This window comes from Triticum aestivum, chromosome 5D (genome assembly GCF_018294505.1).
Source record: "Triticum aestivum cultivar Chinese Spring chromosome 5D, IWGSC CS RefSeq v2.1, whole genome shotgun sequence".
NCBI lineage: Eukaryota > Viridiplantae > Streptophyta > Magnoliopsida > Poales > Poaceae > Triticum > Triticum aestivum.
The window spans coordinates 432745584-432760331 of NC_057808.1; the positions used below are offsets into that span (position 1 = coordinate 432745584).

Below are 14748 nucleotides of genomic sequence, written 5' to 3' on the forward strand. Positions count from 1 at the left end.
TCTCCGCCGACCGCGTGTCGATCCCTCCAGTGCCCGCGAGCGACCGCGCCCGCCGCGAGGACATCAACCGACGGCGTCAGTTCCTCCCACCGGATCTACTGGCGGACTCCAGGTACGCCATAGATTCGCCGCTATGGGACACGTGGCTCCGCGACGAGCACGACCGGCGGCGGCAATCCTTTTTTGCCGGCCGACCTCCTAGCCCGCACCGCCCGCGTCCTCCTCGTGCCGATGACAACCCTCCCCAGGCGTGGGGCCGTAGGCGTGTGCGCGGCATCACGCTGACGCCTTCTCCGTCCCCGTCCTCGTCCCCGCCACCGCCGCCGCCCATGACCGAGAAGGAGGAGGCCCGACTCATGAGGCGTGTCATGGAGGACTCCATGAACACGCACGACGAGCGGCAATGGGATGGCCTGGAAACCGCTCTGGCCCTGTCAGCGACTGGAGACGTGGCCATCCCGGAGATGGACGTCGACGTCAAGGAGGAGGTGCCGGAGGAGGTGCTGGAGGAGGCGCCCATCGCCGCGTGGAACCCTCGTCTACTGGGCCAAGCGTGGAGCTGGTCGTGCACGACGCCGAAGATGGCTGACTCCGTGGGTGTCGCCCCATGGTCAGCCACACCGCCGCGGTCACCAGAGCACGAGGAGGAGCCATGGGAGGAGGTGGTGTAGGCGCCTCCGGCGCAGGCGCCACCGGTCTGGTAGGGGCCGCCAGCACACCTGTGGAAGGCACCGCCCTACGTCGACCTCACCGGCAACGACGACGAGTAGGACGGCGACTCTTGAAGACGACGACGGCCACCGGCGACGGCCTTTATCTACTTTTTATGTCTTTTATTAAGTTTTAGTTTAATTAAGACCCGTGGTACTATGGACGTATGGGCGTATGGACGTTTTATGTTTATATTCATGTTTTCGTATTATTTGCAAGTTTATTTTCTTTATTTTTGGGGCAAAAATAAGAAGGCCACGACCCTGGACAGTTTGGGGCGAGGCGTGCCCGTTGGGCGCACCGATGCCCACACGACAGCAAAGCGGACGGCCGTGTCCATTTTCCTGCCCCAAACGGACAAAAAACGGACAAACAGGACGTCTATTTGGGGTCGCGCGTTGGAGTTGGCCTTACGAGTGGCGTCCGTCCTTGTCTGCGTCAATGATACCGGTGCCCCCAACCGATCGACCCATTTTGATCCGCATGATCGGATTTATCTCAACTAATATATTTGCACCATCAACCATAGCTTTTTAGATTGCGCAAATGAAGCTAGAATGAACGTCGGCATGATGGCATCATGCCAAATAAATGCCTCCTAGCCGCAATTCACGTCGCCATACATGCCAACGTACAAAAAGTCGTTTGTCGGCCACAGTTCATGCTGGCATACATGCCAGGATACAAAAAAATCATGGCTGGCCATCCTCGAAGATCAACTCTCTTCGGGATCGTATGCTTGGCCACCTTCGAAGATCAACTCTCTTCGGGATCGTATGCTTGGCCACCTTCGAGGATCAACTCTCTTTGGGATCGTCTGCTTGGCCACCTTCGAAGATCAACTCTCTTCGGGATCGTATGCTTGGCCACCCTCGAAAATCAACTCCTCCATGTATTCATTGTAGGAGGCCGTGTCGTCCGTTGTCGATGCCACCATAGACATATCGGCAAACAGGTTGCGGCCATTTGGAAAATTGCTCGTGGGGATCTTCCGCCACCACGGGCACTGCCGACATGAATTCACCCATTTCCAGCGAGCCGTCCCAAGACAACGTGGTGAAGCGGGTCGCGGATAGTTGTGTTGAGAAAGAAACCGGTATGTTGTCGAGCTGTGCGGCGACTCCGGGAGCGGTGGGCGGGCAGCCCACGAGCCCGTGCTCGCCGCGGAACCCTAGCACGAGGAGGACCTATTGTGTGGCCTTGGCAACGAGGGCATCGCGCTCCGCAACGATGGCCTGGCGTTTAGCGGCTACGACTAGGGCGACGACCTCGGCGGCTTCCTTTTTCTCCGCCTCCTTCCTCCGGGCAGGCCTCTTCGCCGTCTCGGCGGCCGTCACCTCCAAGGTGCGCACCTTCTTCGGCTTCTTTGGGCGCACAACTCAGGCGACCATGTTGTGGACAGTGGCCGCCGGGAAGGGGGCGACGGTGGGGTTGGGCATGTCGGCCATGGCGGGAAGGCGGGAGGGTTTTGGAAGAGAGTGGAGGGAATGGCGCCTTGGTGTGCCACAGACGAACGGGCCTGGGGGAGGACGCCGCGGACGTCTACTGCGTGCTCGAGCGAAAGCAAACTCGACCCAAATTTGGTTCCGAAATCGTCTAAACAAACGAAAATGGACATTTGTCCGTTTGCGCCGACGTGTTGGGCCGCGTTTTTGTCTGGCAGGCTGCATACGAACGATAGGTGGACAAAAGGCCGGGGCGTTGTAGTTGGCCTAGCGTCAACCCATTTGCTTCTCGAGCGTCCGTTTGGGTCGAAACAGACAGAAATCGCGGCCCAACGCGTCGACGCAAACGGAGGAGTGTCTGTTTTTCGTCCGCCGCGACCCATTTTTGGCCCAAATTTGGGCCGGTTTTGCGTAGGCGTGGACGCACGCGTCGTCCGCCCTTGTCCTCTCCCTGGCCCGCCCAATAGTGGAACATCCACCCTCATTTACCCTCTTTCCCCAAAACCCTCCCGCCTGTTCGCCATGGCGGACGGGCCAGCCCCCACCACCGGCTTCCGGCCGCCACGATTGACATAGTGGGCACTGGACCCGTGCGCGCAAATAAGAAGCCCAAGAAGGTATGCACGCCGGAGGAGACGGCCAAGGAGACATCGAAGAGGGCTCGCCAGAGGGCCAAAGAGGTGGAGAAAAAAAGCAACCGCCACCGCCGCTGCGCAACAGCAGGTCACCGTTACGTTATAGAAAATAAGGCCCTCGTCGACAAGGCCAGGCAGCAGGCCCTCATCATGCTAGGGTTCCCACTAGGTGAGCTGGCCACTCTTGCCGCCACCGTGGCCGCGGCGAGCACAACTCATCGGCTTCTAGCTCGCCACGACCGGAGTCGCCACACACCTCCACAATGACGTAGAAGAACGGGTTCCCTCCCCAATACGGCGCATACCGCTTCTCCACCTTGCCTTAGGACCGCTCGCCGGAAGTGAGCATGATCGCACCGGCCATCCGCGTGCCCATGACCATCGACCTCAATGCCACATTGTCGGCCGGTCAGTCATCCACCGGGATGCAGCGGAAACTGAAGGAAATATGCCCTAGAGGCAATAATAAAGTTGTTATTAATATTTCCTTATATCATGATAAATATCTATTATTCATGCTAGAATTGTATTAACCGGAAACTTGATACATGTGTGGATACATAGACAAAACACAGTGTCCCTAGTAAGCCTCTACTAGACTAGCTCGTTAATCAAAGATGGTTAAGTTTCCTAACCATAGACATGTGTTGTCATTTCTGAACAGGATCACATCATTAGAAGAATGATGTGATGGACAAGACCCATCTGTTAGCTTAGCATAATGATCGTTAAGTTTATTGCTACTGCTTTCTTCATGACTTATACATATTCCTTTGACTATGAGATTATGCAACTCCCGAATACCAGATGAATACCTTGTGTGCTATCAAACGTCACAACGTAAATGGGTGATTATAATGATGCTCTACAGATGCGCGTGATGGCCCAATCTACTATAGTGATTTCATGGAGAATATCATTTTCGAGGGTGAACAAGACTACAATGTCGACGACATCCAAAGTCAAGATGACCGCGACCATTTCACCCAAGGCCAAGAATACATGGACGGCCACGGCAACCAAGAAGATACCGACGACCAAGGCGACCAATGGCAAGAAGACACATACGACCAAGAGGAAGAAGATGATGTGCACATCGAGGGGGAGCCATTGTTCACGATGAGCTTGTTAACAAGCCAATGCACAAACCAAGGCAGAAAAACATTCGGGTGGGAGCATACACCAAGGATTATTACAAGTTGATTTGCAAGGCTTAGAAGGAAATTGGACAATACACCAAGGCCGGCGCCGAGCAAAAAGGATCAATGTTTTGGGCTCCATGCGTACTTCCATGAGCATAGGAAGTTCCTGCCCTACAAGTTTGAGAGCAAGTGTGGCGACATGTCAATCGCAAAGAGGTGGGGGTTCATCCAACAAGAATGCAACAAGTTTTGTGCAACCCTTGAGAACATCCAAGGCTGCCCCGTGAGTGGCATAGGCATCAAAGACATGGTACTCCACTCCTACCCTTTGTTCATATGTGTGTATCTTGTTGATTGATGCTTTCAACTCCATTACATATGAATGTATGTTGTTGTCATCATTTTGAATTGTAGGCATTCTAAGCTTTGGAAGCTCTCAAGACCCAACATGGGAACAAGCCATTCACCCTCACCCATTGTTGAATGGTCATTTGTGATTGCCCTGAGTTTAAGGAGCAATATGCCATCCAAAAGAAGAATGGAGAGCGGGCGGCGGTCGTTGAGCATAGTGAAGGTGAGAGGCGGCCAAGGAGGAAGACCAACTCGAAGGTGGATGACAAGCGTGATGCGACCACATTCGCCTTGCAAGAAATTTTGAAGGGGTCTATGACCCAAAAGAAAGCGAGGGAGAAGAGGAAGCAGCAAGAGAAGTAGGATCAAATGAAGGCCTACACCGAGATACAAAAGAAGAAGCGCGAGATCGAGGCGAGCATTGCAACGACAAAAAGCAAAAGAGGCGGCGCTCGCGGTAAAGGCGAAGGAAATGAAGATCATGACGGTCGACTTGACCAAGGTGTCCCAAGAAGAAGGGTTTGATTCGAGAAGAGACAAAAGGAGATGCTCGAGCTAGATGGATGAACTATGGCTGGGGCGCGATCATTTTGTATACCGGCAAGAACTCTGGCCGAGATGCATGAACTATGACTCTTTTTTATGTGCTGGCAAGTGTGCCCACAAGGACTATGATGATTTTTTTTATATTGACATGAATGCCGGCCGCTGGCATGTACGCCGACATGAACTATGGCTGTCGGGCATCGCAAAAATATATGTTTGTTCTAAAAAATTCGGCGGGACAGACGAAATGGATCGGCCGATTGATTGAGTGCAGTGACCGGACTTGGGATGACGTCGACGGTCGGATGGCGTTCCTTCAGCCGACCCAAACCTATAAAAAAGGGCCAAATCCATGTTGTCTGTTTCGTTCTAATTTTTTTTTGCGTCTGTTTGTGTCGGGCCTTGAAGCTGTCCTAACCGTCAGTCCGTTTCGCACGCGCGCATGCTTTTCCTGCTGCTTCTGCTTGTGCTTTACACCGGCTGGAGGAAATGGCACCAAAACAAACCCCGTTTCTAAAATCTACTACTCAAAATGGAAACGACGCCAATCCTACAGAAACGACCCCAGCAAAGTAACTCCCGAACCCGCCTGTAACAAACATTCACGCACCAAACGGCCGGAGTAGTACTATAGTGGCGCCAAAACGGCCGGACCCTACCACCGAGTCGAGGAGCGTTTATCCTCCAGAAGAAAAAAGAAAAAGAGTCGGGGAGCGTTGGAGAAGTTGGATTTGGGCTGGGGAGCGGAAGGCGACAGACAGACCGCCCGCCCGCCCGCCACCGAGTCCCGGCGCCAAAACGGGCCGGACCCTACCCCGCCAGCTCGGCGTTCTGTGGCATAGGGAGGCCACCTCGCCTGTCTAGTTTGACCCACTCCCGCTCCGCTCAGCGCGGCGCCACGCGACCCGACGCGCACGCCATCAACGTCATGGATCCAAGCCCGCGCTTCCACACGCCCGCGACGTGCCCCGCCGCCCACCACCTCATCAGCAACCACCCACCCGCCCGACCCGAGAGAGAGAGTCCATCCCGGCCGACCTGAACCTGGCCGCACGCAACGCAGATCCCCACCCAACCCAACCCAACCACTCGCGCGCGTGAGCGAGCGACCCTGGGACCCGGGCCCGGCCTCCCCGATCGGATCTCATCTCGCGGGCTCCACCGGTCAGCGCCCGTTACGCACGCCGGAGCTGGTCGTACGTGCGACCGTTGCGCCTGCGTTCCACCATAAAACGCACGGCAACGCCCAGGAAAAAGCCGTTTCTAACCCCCGCACACCCACTCGCGCGCGCCAGAAAAATAGTCGCTCGACTCCTCCGGTTAAAACACTCCACCACAGTTCGTTCGAGTTCATATTTTTCATCTTCGGTTGATCTGCAGCTGCAGTGCAGAGTTTTTTGGTTGTGATTCCATTCTGAATCTTCGGAGCCTCTGTTTTTTTTGTAGGTGGAGCCTCTTTTTCATGGATGTAACTGTCTCGGAATGAATCAAGGCAAGGAGGTGTGTTGGGTCGAGGAACATTTTTCATGCAGCCCCCTTTGCTGCCCATAAAGATAAGAAGAAATCGGCAGTGGAACGTAAACCCCATGCGTTATTAGTAGTATTTCTCTGGCGAAAAGTAAAACCCATGCTATTTTAGGCTAGATTGCCAACGCCGAGATCCTCCACCACCTCACCACCCACCTCCTCCTCCAGCTTTGCCGTTCCGGTCCGCGTCCTCCCCCGCGTGGGTGGCCTCGCCTCCCCCACCGGAATCCCCGCCGCGTCGCGGGGGCCGTCGCGGTTGCACGAGAGGCGGAACCGGGGGCCCGGCCCCGATTTCAAGCTGGCCGCCTCCGCCGCCACCGCGCCCCGCTCCGCGTCGCCGTCGATGGCGTCGTCGGGCGGGGACGAGTCGCCGTCGCCGGCCAAGCCCGTGCTCCTGCACGGGGACCTCGACCTCTGGGTCGTCGAGGCGCGGCTGCTGCCCAACATGGACATGTTCTCCGAGCACATCCGCCGCTGCTTCGCTTCCTGCGGCACCGCCTCCTCCTGCGCGCCCAGGCAGCCCCCGCCCAACAGCCGCGGCGTCGGGGAGGCCGGCAGCCGCCGCCACCACCACCGCAGGATCATCACCAGCGACCCCTACGTCACGCTCTCCGTCGCCGGCGCCGTCGTCGCGCGCACCGCCGTCATCCCCAACAGCCAGGAGCCGCGCTGGGACGAGCAGTTCTTCGTGCCGCTCGCGCACCGCGCCACCCTGCTCGACTTCCAGGTCAAGGACAACGACACCTTCGGCGCGCAGCTCATCGGCACCGCCTCCGTCCCCGCCGAACGGGTCCTCGCCGCCGCCGACGAGGTCGAGGAGTGGGTCCCCATCCTCGGCACCAGCGGCAAGACCTACAAGCCCCGCACCGCGCTCTTCATCCGCTACCGCTTCCGCCCCTTCGCCGCCAACCCGGTGTACAGGCGCGGCATCCCCGGGGACCCCGACCAGCAGGGCGTCAAGGACTCCTACTTCCCGCTCCGCCACGGCGGAAAAGTCACGCTCTACCAGGACGCGCACGTCAACGAGGGGGACCTGCCGGACGTCCAGCTCGAGCGGGGGAAGAAGTTCGAGCACAACCAGTGCTGGGAGGACATCTGCCACGCCATACTCGAGGCGCACCATATGATCTACATCGTCGGCTGGTCGATCTACGACAAGGTGAAGCTGGTGCGCGAGCCGTCCTCGTCCAGGGCCCTCCCGGAGGGCGGCGAGCTCACGCTCGGAGAGCTGCTCAAGTTCAAGTCGCAGGAGGGCGTGAGAGTGTGCCTGCTCGTCTGGGACGACAAGACGTCCCATGACAAGCTCTTCATCAAAACGGTGAGGCATTACGATCTGCTTCTGCCTCTAATTTCACTTCACTTCCTAGTTTGGATAGCCGTCGGAAACGTCCCCAGATGCATTTGATGTTGACTTGATTGCGAGGAATTCTTTGGATTTTGTTCCATAGATAGATAGGGATTTATTATTGCGCAGGTTGGTGCATTTGAGTGTTCAGTCAAGTAGTACTTGTTCATATGTTTTTTGAGAGGTTACTTGTTCATAAGTAATTTCCATATTCGTACGAATGTAATAGAGGGTAACAATGAATTCATGACTGTTACAGACTTGCAACAATAAACGGAACCTGGATATTCTTATCCAAGAAAAGCCTGAACCTGGATATATGGCCTGGGAGTGTTCTCTCTGATTCCAGTTTACCATAATCTATGACCATACCTCTTTTCTGAGCTCACACCTCGGCCGTGTTCTCCAAATCTACTAATTAGTGAGCACAGTTTAATTTTTCGATTAAAGGGGCCACATGGCCCGCATTTTCATTCATAAAAGGGTGCACACTGCACAGTTTATGATCCCCATCATAATTCATACTTGCTCTTCCTTTTGATGTCCTGTTATTTAAGGGGTTCTATGTCATAATATCTGAGAGTAAGTCCTCCTTTCTATGCTTTTGCAGGGTGGTGTGATGGGAACGCATGATGAAGAAACTAGAAAGTTTTTCAAGCATTCCTCAGTCATCTGTGTTCTTTCACCTCGATATGCCAGCAGTAAGCTGAGCATTTTCAAACAACAGGCAAGTTCAGGCAGTGTGCTTGTACTTTATTTGTATTTTATTTCTTTGTTGATAGGTTGCAAGTAATTGCTATCATCATTATCCTTAAGCAAGTTAATATTTACTCATGCATCCTCTTTTAGGAGAATTTGAACGTTCTTTAATATCATGATGTGTGTCTTGGTGCCTTATGGATAGTAAATGATGCCAAGTTGACATATAGCTTTATATATGTAAATAAAATCAGGAGGTCACTGTCATGTTGCTTTCAGAATAAGCATCATCTTAGTCTTGTGAATATCTTTTGTATTCTGCAGGCTACTCATATACTCTTTTGTTTTGCCACATTTGGCAATCTTGAACTACTATCTTGCAGGTTGTTGGGACATTGTTTACACACCACCAAAAATGTGTGCTGGTTGATACACAAGCTTCGGGAAACAAGCGGAAAGTTACTGCTTTCATTGGGGGCCTAGATCTTTGTGATGGGCGTTATGATACTCCTCAACATAGGCTTTTTAAAGACCTTGACACAGTATTTGAAAATGATTTCCATAACCCAACATTTTCGGTGAGTTCATCTTTGCCAATATGTTTTACTCTACGCTTATCAAGTTGAAGTCGAGGAAGTAAAGCTTCTGGGAGCTGGTGTCATGTGTGAATGCCTGACTGCCAGAGCTTATCTTGCACCACATTAATCTCATTGAGTTTTAATCTTCCTGTCATCATATGTATTCCCTTGATGCAGGCAGGCGCAAAAGGACCGAGACAACCATGGCATGATTTGCACTGTAAGATTGATGGACCAGCTGCCTATGATGTCTTGAAGAATTTTGAACAACGCTGGAGAAAGGCATCCAAATTCCGTGATCGATTTAGGAAAGTATCTCGCTGGAAAGATGATGCTCTGATAAAGCTGGAGCGTATCTCGTGGATACTTAGTCCTTCCCCTAATGTTCCAAATGATCATGTTAGTTTGCGGGTTTCAAAAGAAGAAGATCCTGAAAATTGGCATGTTCAGGTCTTGGCACCGGTCTTTAAATTGTGCTTATGTCAGTACTTGTGTGAATTCTTGGCAGTGGTTAACATATATTAATTCTTCAGGTATTCCGGTCAATTGACTCGGGCTCTCTAAAAGGATTTCCTAGTGATTGCAAAGAGGCTTCAAAGCAGGTTAGTTTGGCACGTCTTCATTATACTCCTTAGCAATGTTCAATAAATCCACATCTATACTGAAATTTGTGGTGCTGTTTCATCTTTTTCTTTTTTCTTTTTTATTTTGTCCTGTACTATTTGGAACAACGTTCTTCTTGTATAAAGTACTTACCATTTAATGGACTTGTGCAGAATCTTGTGTGCCGAAAGAACCTCATAATTGATAAGAGCATTCACACAGCATATGTCCGGGCAATCAGATCAGCGCAACATTTCATTTATATAGAAAATCAGTATTTTCTTGGTTCTTCGTACGAGTGGCCATCCTATGTGAATTCAGGTTTGGGGTTCTTCCTTTGTATCCTGTCTGAAACTTCGTATCCTGTCTGAAACTTGGAATATTGATTGTTAGGTACAGAATACCTTCCACAGTTGCCTGCATATTCTTCTGCTGGCAAAACAAGGCAAACATGCACCACATGATGCATGGAGAACATAGATTTAGTTTGCTCTTCGTACTTCTATTAGATAGGCCACATTGCAGGGGGAATATGGATTCATTTTGCTTGTCCTGCTTCTATTAGATAGGCCACATTCTTTTTGTTTCATTCGTGCCTTTGTTGCTGTCGGTCCTGTTGTGTAAATTCAACATTGATGTTTAATTTTATGACATGATCTAGACAAACTGGAATTTTGATCCCTTGGGATGTTGCAGGTGCTGACAATCTGATACCAATGGAATTGGCCCTCAAAATTGCAACCAAGATTAGAGCTGGCGAACGGTTTGCAGTTTATGTAGTCATACCAATGTGGCCTGAAGGAGTCCCTACCTCGGCCTCTGTGCAAGAAATTCTTTTCTTTCAGGTAAGCTCTATTTTGTAAAAGCATTATAGCAGCTATTAGGAAACTCCAAATCTGAGATTAGATTTATTGAGATACTGAAATTCCAATCTGAGATTCAGTGAGATATGGAAATCTCATTCGACCTTGTAATTTCAGTCTTCTCCCAATGAATGAATTTCCATTTGAGTGCACGTTGGCATACTCCCTGTCCCTGATGTTTATGCCGTTTTTTTTGTTTTAATACAATATATTACTCTACTTTATGACCAACCCCCTTTGTTTAGCTCAGCGCTATTCTATTCTCGTCTTCGTTTTGGTAAAAAAAATCTCTCACTAGTGTGATCCTTTTTGTTCAGCAGCAGTAAAATTTCATAGAGGCAATGTAGTATGTAATGTCGTTATTGCTGTAAAATCTGCGGAAGTGCAATGCTGATTGTACGCGAATGATGATTACCCCATACATGCCTACCATATTATAAAGAGATCTTCCGATTTGCCCCTTTTGTAAACCTTTAATTGTCCATGCCACTGAAGGCAGGGAATAGCTTTGAAAAATCTAATGAAGATGATACAATAAATCTAATGAAGTTCGATATAGAACCAGGGGTTACAACAGTGCACAGGCTTCGGATGTTTTTTTTTCCTATTATTAAAGGGTTCTCATGGTTCCCATTTTCATTACAAAAGTGCTGTCCTGTACAATCCTATGCTTAACACTATCCCTACATCCCTGATACACAGGCCGTATCATGGGATGTCTAAAGATCTTACTACTAAAAAGCAGTAACAAAACTAAGCATCTGCTAGAATAAGGAAGACCAAAGTTCAAAAGCAACCGAGCTTACAATGACAAGCTTCGGATGCTTTTCACAAATTAGCATGTGAAGTATCCCATAGGCCCTTCCACCACTCCTATGTTCTCCTGCTGGGATCACTTCACCCATGATTCATCAAAATCCATAATCTACACTCATAGTTTTCTGCCTGATGGCTGTTGATACTTGATAGGCTTGATTCTGCAAGAGAGGATATACAGTGAAGAGTGACACAGCTCACTTGTAGGCTTCCCCATAAAAACACAACTCACTTGTAGGCTTGAATAAATAAAAAATACTAATTGTTTGTTCTTTTCTCACAGGCTCAGACAATGGAGATGATGTATGGAGTAATCGCACGAGAGCTCAAGGCCATGAATATTGAGGATGCACACCTTCAAGATTACTTGAACTTTTACTGTCTAGGCAATCGGGAAGAACCGTCAACAGATGGTAGCCCTGAGTCAGATAAATCTACAGATAAAAGTGCAGCGGTAATGTCTTGTTGTATTCTTCATTCCTTCATAGAAAGAATATTTTCTGAAGTTGGTACGTAGTATCATCAGTTTTAAGCGTTGCTTGTCTAGTGGACATTTGGCTAAAGTTCTAGTGGATGTCAAAACATTCAGATAGCTTGCTAGAGAAACCCTGAGGCATCATTGGTTTGGAAAGTTGCTTTCTTACCTTATGTTACCAAAATGTTGGTTTAGCCAACTGTTGGTGCGGTAGGATCTTTATGTTTGCCAATGCCGTTTCAAAAGACTGAAGCAATTACTGTTACATTGATTGAAGTTTTGTTTTGTTTCTATCCTTGATCGTCGTAATTTATAACACCCCCCCCCCCCCTTCTTAAATTGGTCCAAGGAATGTTTTTCTCTTTATGAGTAACATGGTGTATATACGAACGAAGAGTTGGCAAACATAATTTACTCATCATGAGCATTGTTCCAGCTCTTCCTTTCCTAAAAGTTTAATCTGAATTAACACAGTTATTTTAACCCCCCCCCCCCCCCCCTTTGAAAATTGATAGGGCCTGGCTAGAAAACATCGGCGGTTCATGATATATGTTCATGCAAAAGGGATGATTGTAGACGATGAATACGTAATTTTGGGCTCGGCAAACATCAATCAGAGATCCTTGGCTGGCTCGAGAGATACCGAAATCGCAATGGGTGCCTACCAGCCTCATCATGCATGGTCTTCGAAGAAGGGTCATCCTCACGGCCAGGTTCGTGGACTGGCTTTCTCCTTCAGCTTCTTTTTTACTGGTTAACAGCAGAGGTTTCGTTAGAAGTGTTGTAACCTTTGTTTTGCTTGCAGGTGTATGGGTATAGGAACTCCCTCTGGGCAGAACACCTTGGTATGGTTGATGACCACTTCAAGGAACCTTCTAGCCTGGACTGTGTAAGATTAGTGAACCAAATAGCCGAAGAAAACTGGGAAAGATTCGCGTCAGAAGAGATGAAAACGTTGCAAGGGCACCTCCTCAGATACCCAGTGAAGGTAGAGCCCGATGGTAAGATTGTCCCGCTGCCCGACCAAGAATGCTTCCCCGACGTTGGCGGCAAGATCTGCGGCGCTCCGACCTCGCTTCCTGATTCGCTGACGATGTAGCATCACAGTACTGACTTCTCTTCAGGGTCCAATCTGGTTCGTTTGCTCACCTGTAAAACCTCTCTGAATGTCTTGTCTCGCCGACGGATGGTAATCTGTGATCACACATTGTGTGGCGTATAGGGAAAGCACGGGCTGTTCACGGTGTGTTGTAGAGTTGTGCCTTTGTAAGATTTTTTCTACAGTCTGTACATGAGACAGGGCAGGGCAGGGTCATTGATAGTTTTGGACATCTCTACTGCGAACTGTTCACAGCCATTTTTCATTTGGTGTCATGTGTTTTGTGCTGCCAGCTCTTCCCACAGAAAAACCAGGCAAAAACGTTGCAAGGGCCCCCGTGACTCTCTGCTCGTCGCTCCATTGCCGCTCCACCGCGTGAGCAGCATGACGTTCTGGAAAGCTCCTGCGGAACCTCATTTCGAAATGCACCTGCCATGCCATGGTTTTTTACCTGTGTAAAGTGTAGGTTATTGATTCTAAAGTCCTAATGTCGTTGGGTGGCAATGGCATGCAGTCAGTATGCATGTTGTGTTTGAATTAGTTACGTAGCTACGTACAAAGTGAGGATTTTCACCAACCCCCCAGTTTGACAAGCCGGAGTTTCAACTCATTTCTTGGTCGCCAAAGAGTTTACCTTCAAAGAAAACCAATACGTAACAAAAATCTGAAACTGTGCACATTACATGTATCACGAATGGAAGCTGGTAGGGCTTACACAAGTCACGAGTTCACTGCAATTAGTCCAACGACAATCCAAACTTCATCTTCCTCTTCAGTGTATTCATTGTCTGGATCTGCCGGGTTGTAATCTGCATCTAAGAGCTGAGCATTCCCTTCCTCTTCTTCCTCTTGTTCTTCTTCTACCTCTTTTTCATGGGGATGATCTAGTGTTGGCTGATCTGCATGGTCCTGCAATGGCTCATCAACAATGTCATCATTCCACTTCTCTTCTCCTCTTTCTCTTCTTCTGCCTCTTCTTCATGCGGGTTGTAATCTGGATCATCCAAGTCATGAAAGCATCTTCTGACGTACCATGGGTGTTCCTGTACATTTTAAAGGAAACTTGGAGAAGAGTTTGAGTTCTGCAATGTGAAATCCTCTCCGTATGGACTACCCGTAATAAAGCCATTTTGGAAGGAAAGTTTTTCCGGCACCCGGCTGACTTGATATATAAATTGCCCAAATTCTCTAAAGAGGTATGTGCCGGTGGTGCTTGAACTTGCAACGGATGTTCACTTTAGTGTCTGAACTTGAGATATATGTCGAAATGTTTCTAAAACTTGGCTAGGATTCGGACCAAAGACAAGACACTCGTGAGAAAACTATGCTGGACACTCCAACAAGTAGGTATTGCTTGGAAAGATGGCCCCTTGGCACCAATCTATTCCAGAGAAAATGCTCGTGGCCCTTAAATGGCTGCAGCCACTGGCCCATGTTGGACACGTTATTTAAAAAAACCGTAAAACGTCTGTAAATTATAATCACAGTAATACAAATAAAGGTTACCTATTCATGTGTGTATTCATATTATACATAAAACGAGAATAACTAGCTTTTGAAAAATGTTCATGTAACTTTAAAAGTACTCACATATTATTTAAAAAACATTCTATAAATGAAATAATATACATGAATTGAAACAATGTTTGTATAATATGAAACAATACAATTATTTTTAAAATTCCAGTTCATATATATTATTTTAATTGTTCAAACAATTGAGTAATCATACACACATTTTTTAATTTATAAGTATGTTGTTTACTAAAATGTTTGTATAACTAAAAAATATTCGTAATTTAAATTTTTAAATGTTTATATGAGCATTCACTTGTGGATTATATTTACATTACGTAAAAGTTATGCTTATAAGCATTGAGTGAAAGTGTACACCAATGCGTATTCATAAATAA

At 48.9% G+C, this 14748-nt stretch overlaps 1 protein-coding gene across 1 annotated transcript; it reads left to right on the plus strand.

Annotated features, from left to right (window-relative positions):
* The first annotated feature begins 6058 nt into the window (after positions 1–6058).
* On the plus strand, positions 6059–13100 carry LOC123122430 (phospholipase D delta). The gene is made up of 11 exons (XM_044542629.1): positions 6059–6168; positions 6277–7675; positions 8313–8429; positions 8785–8979; positions 9157–9429; positions 9513–9581; positions 9756–9903; positions 10279–10427; positions 11545–11715; positions 12252–12449; positions 12542–13100. The coding sequence occupies exons 2-11, from the start codon at positions 6701–6703 to the stop codon at positions 12833–12835; spliced, it is 2589 nt and encodes an 862-aa protein (XP_044398564.1). The 5' UTR covers positions 6059–6168; positions 6277–6700; the 3' UTR covers positions 12836–13100.
* The last annotated feature ends 1648 nt before the right edge of the window (positions 13101–14748 follow it).

Excerpts from the sequence above, each read along its gene's own strand:
- LOC123122430 (XM_044542629.1), top strand. The coding sequence starts at position 6,701 with ATGGCGTCGTCGGGCGGGGACGAGTCGCCGTCGCCGGCCAAGCCCGTG. Across the intron at positions 9,430-9,512 it reads CTGAAAATTGGCATGTTCAG|GTATTCCGGTCAATTGACTC; the intron begins GTCTTGGCACCG and ends TTAATTCTTCAG. Across the intron at positions 10,428-11,544 it reads AAGAAATTCTTTTCTTTCAG|GCTCAGACAATGGAGATGAT; the intron begins GTAAGCTCTATT and ends CTTTTCTCACAG.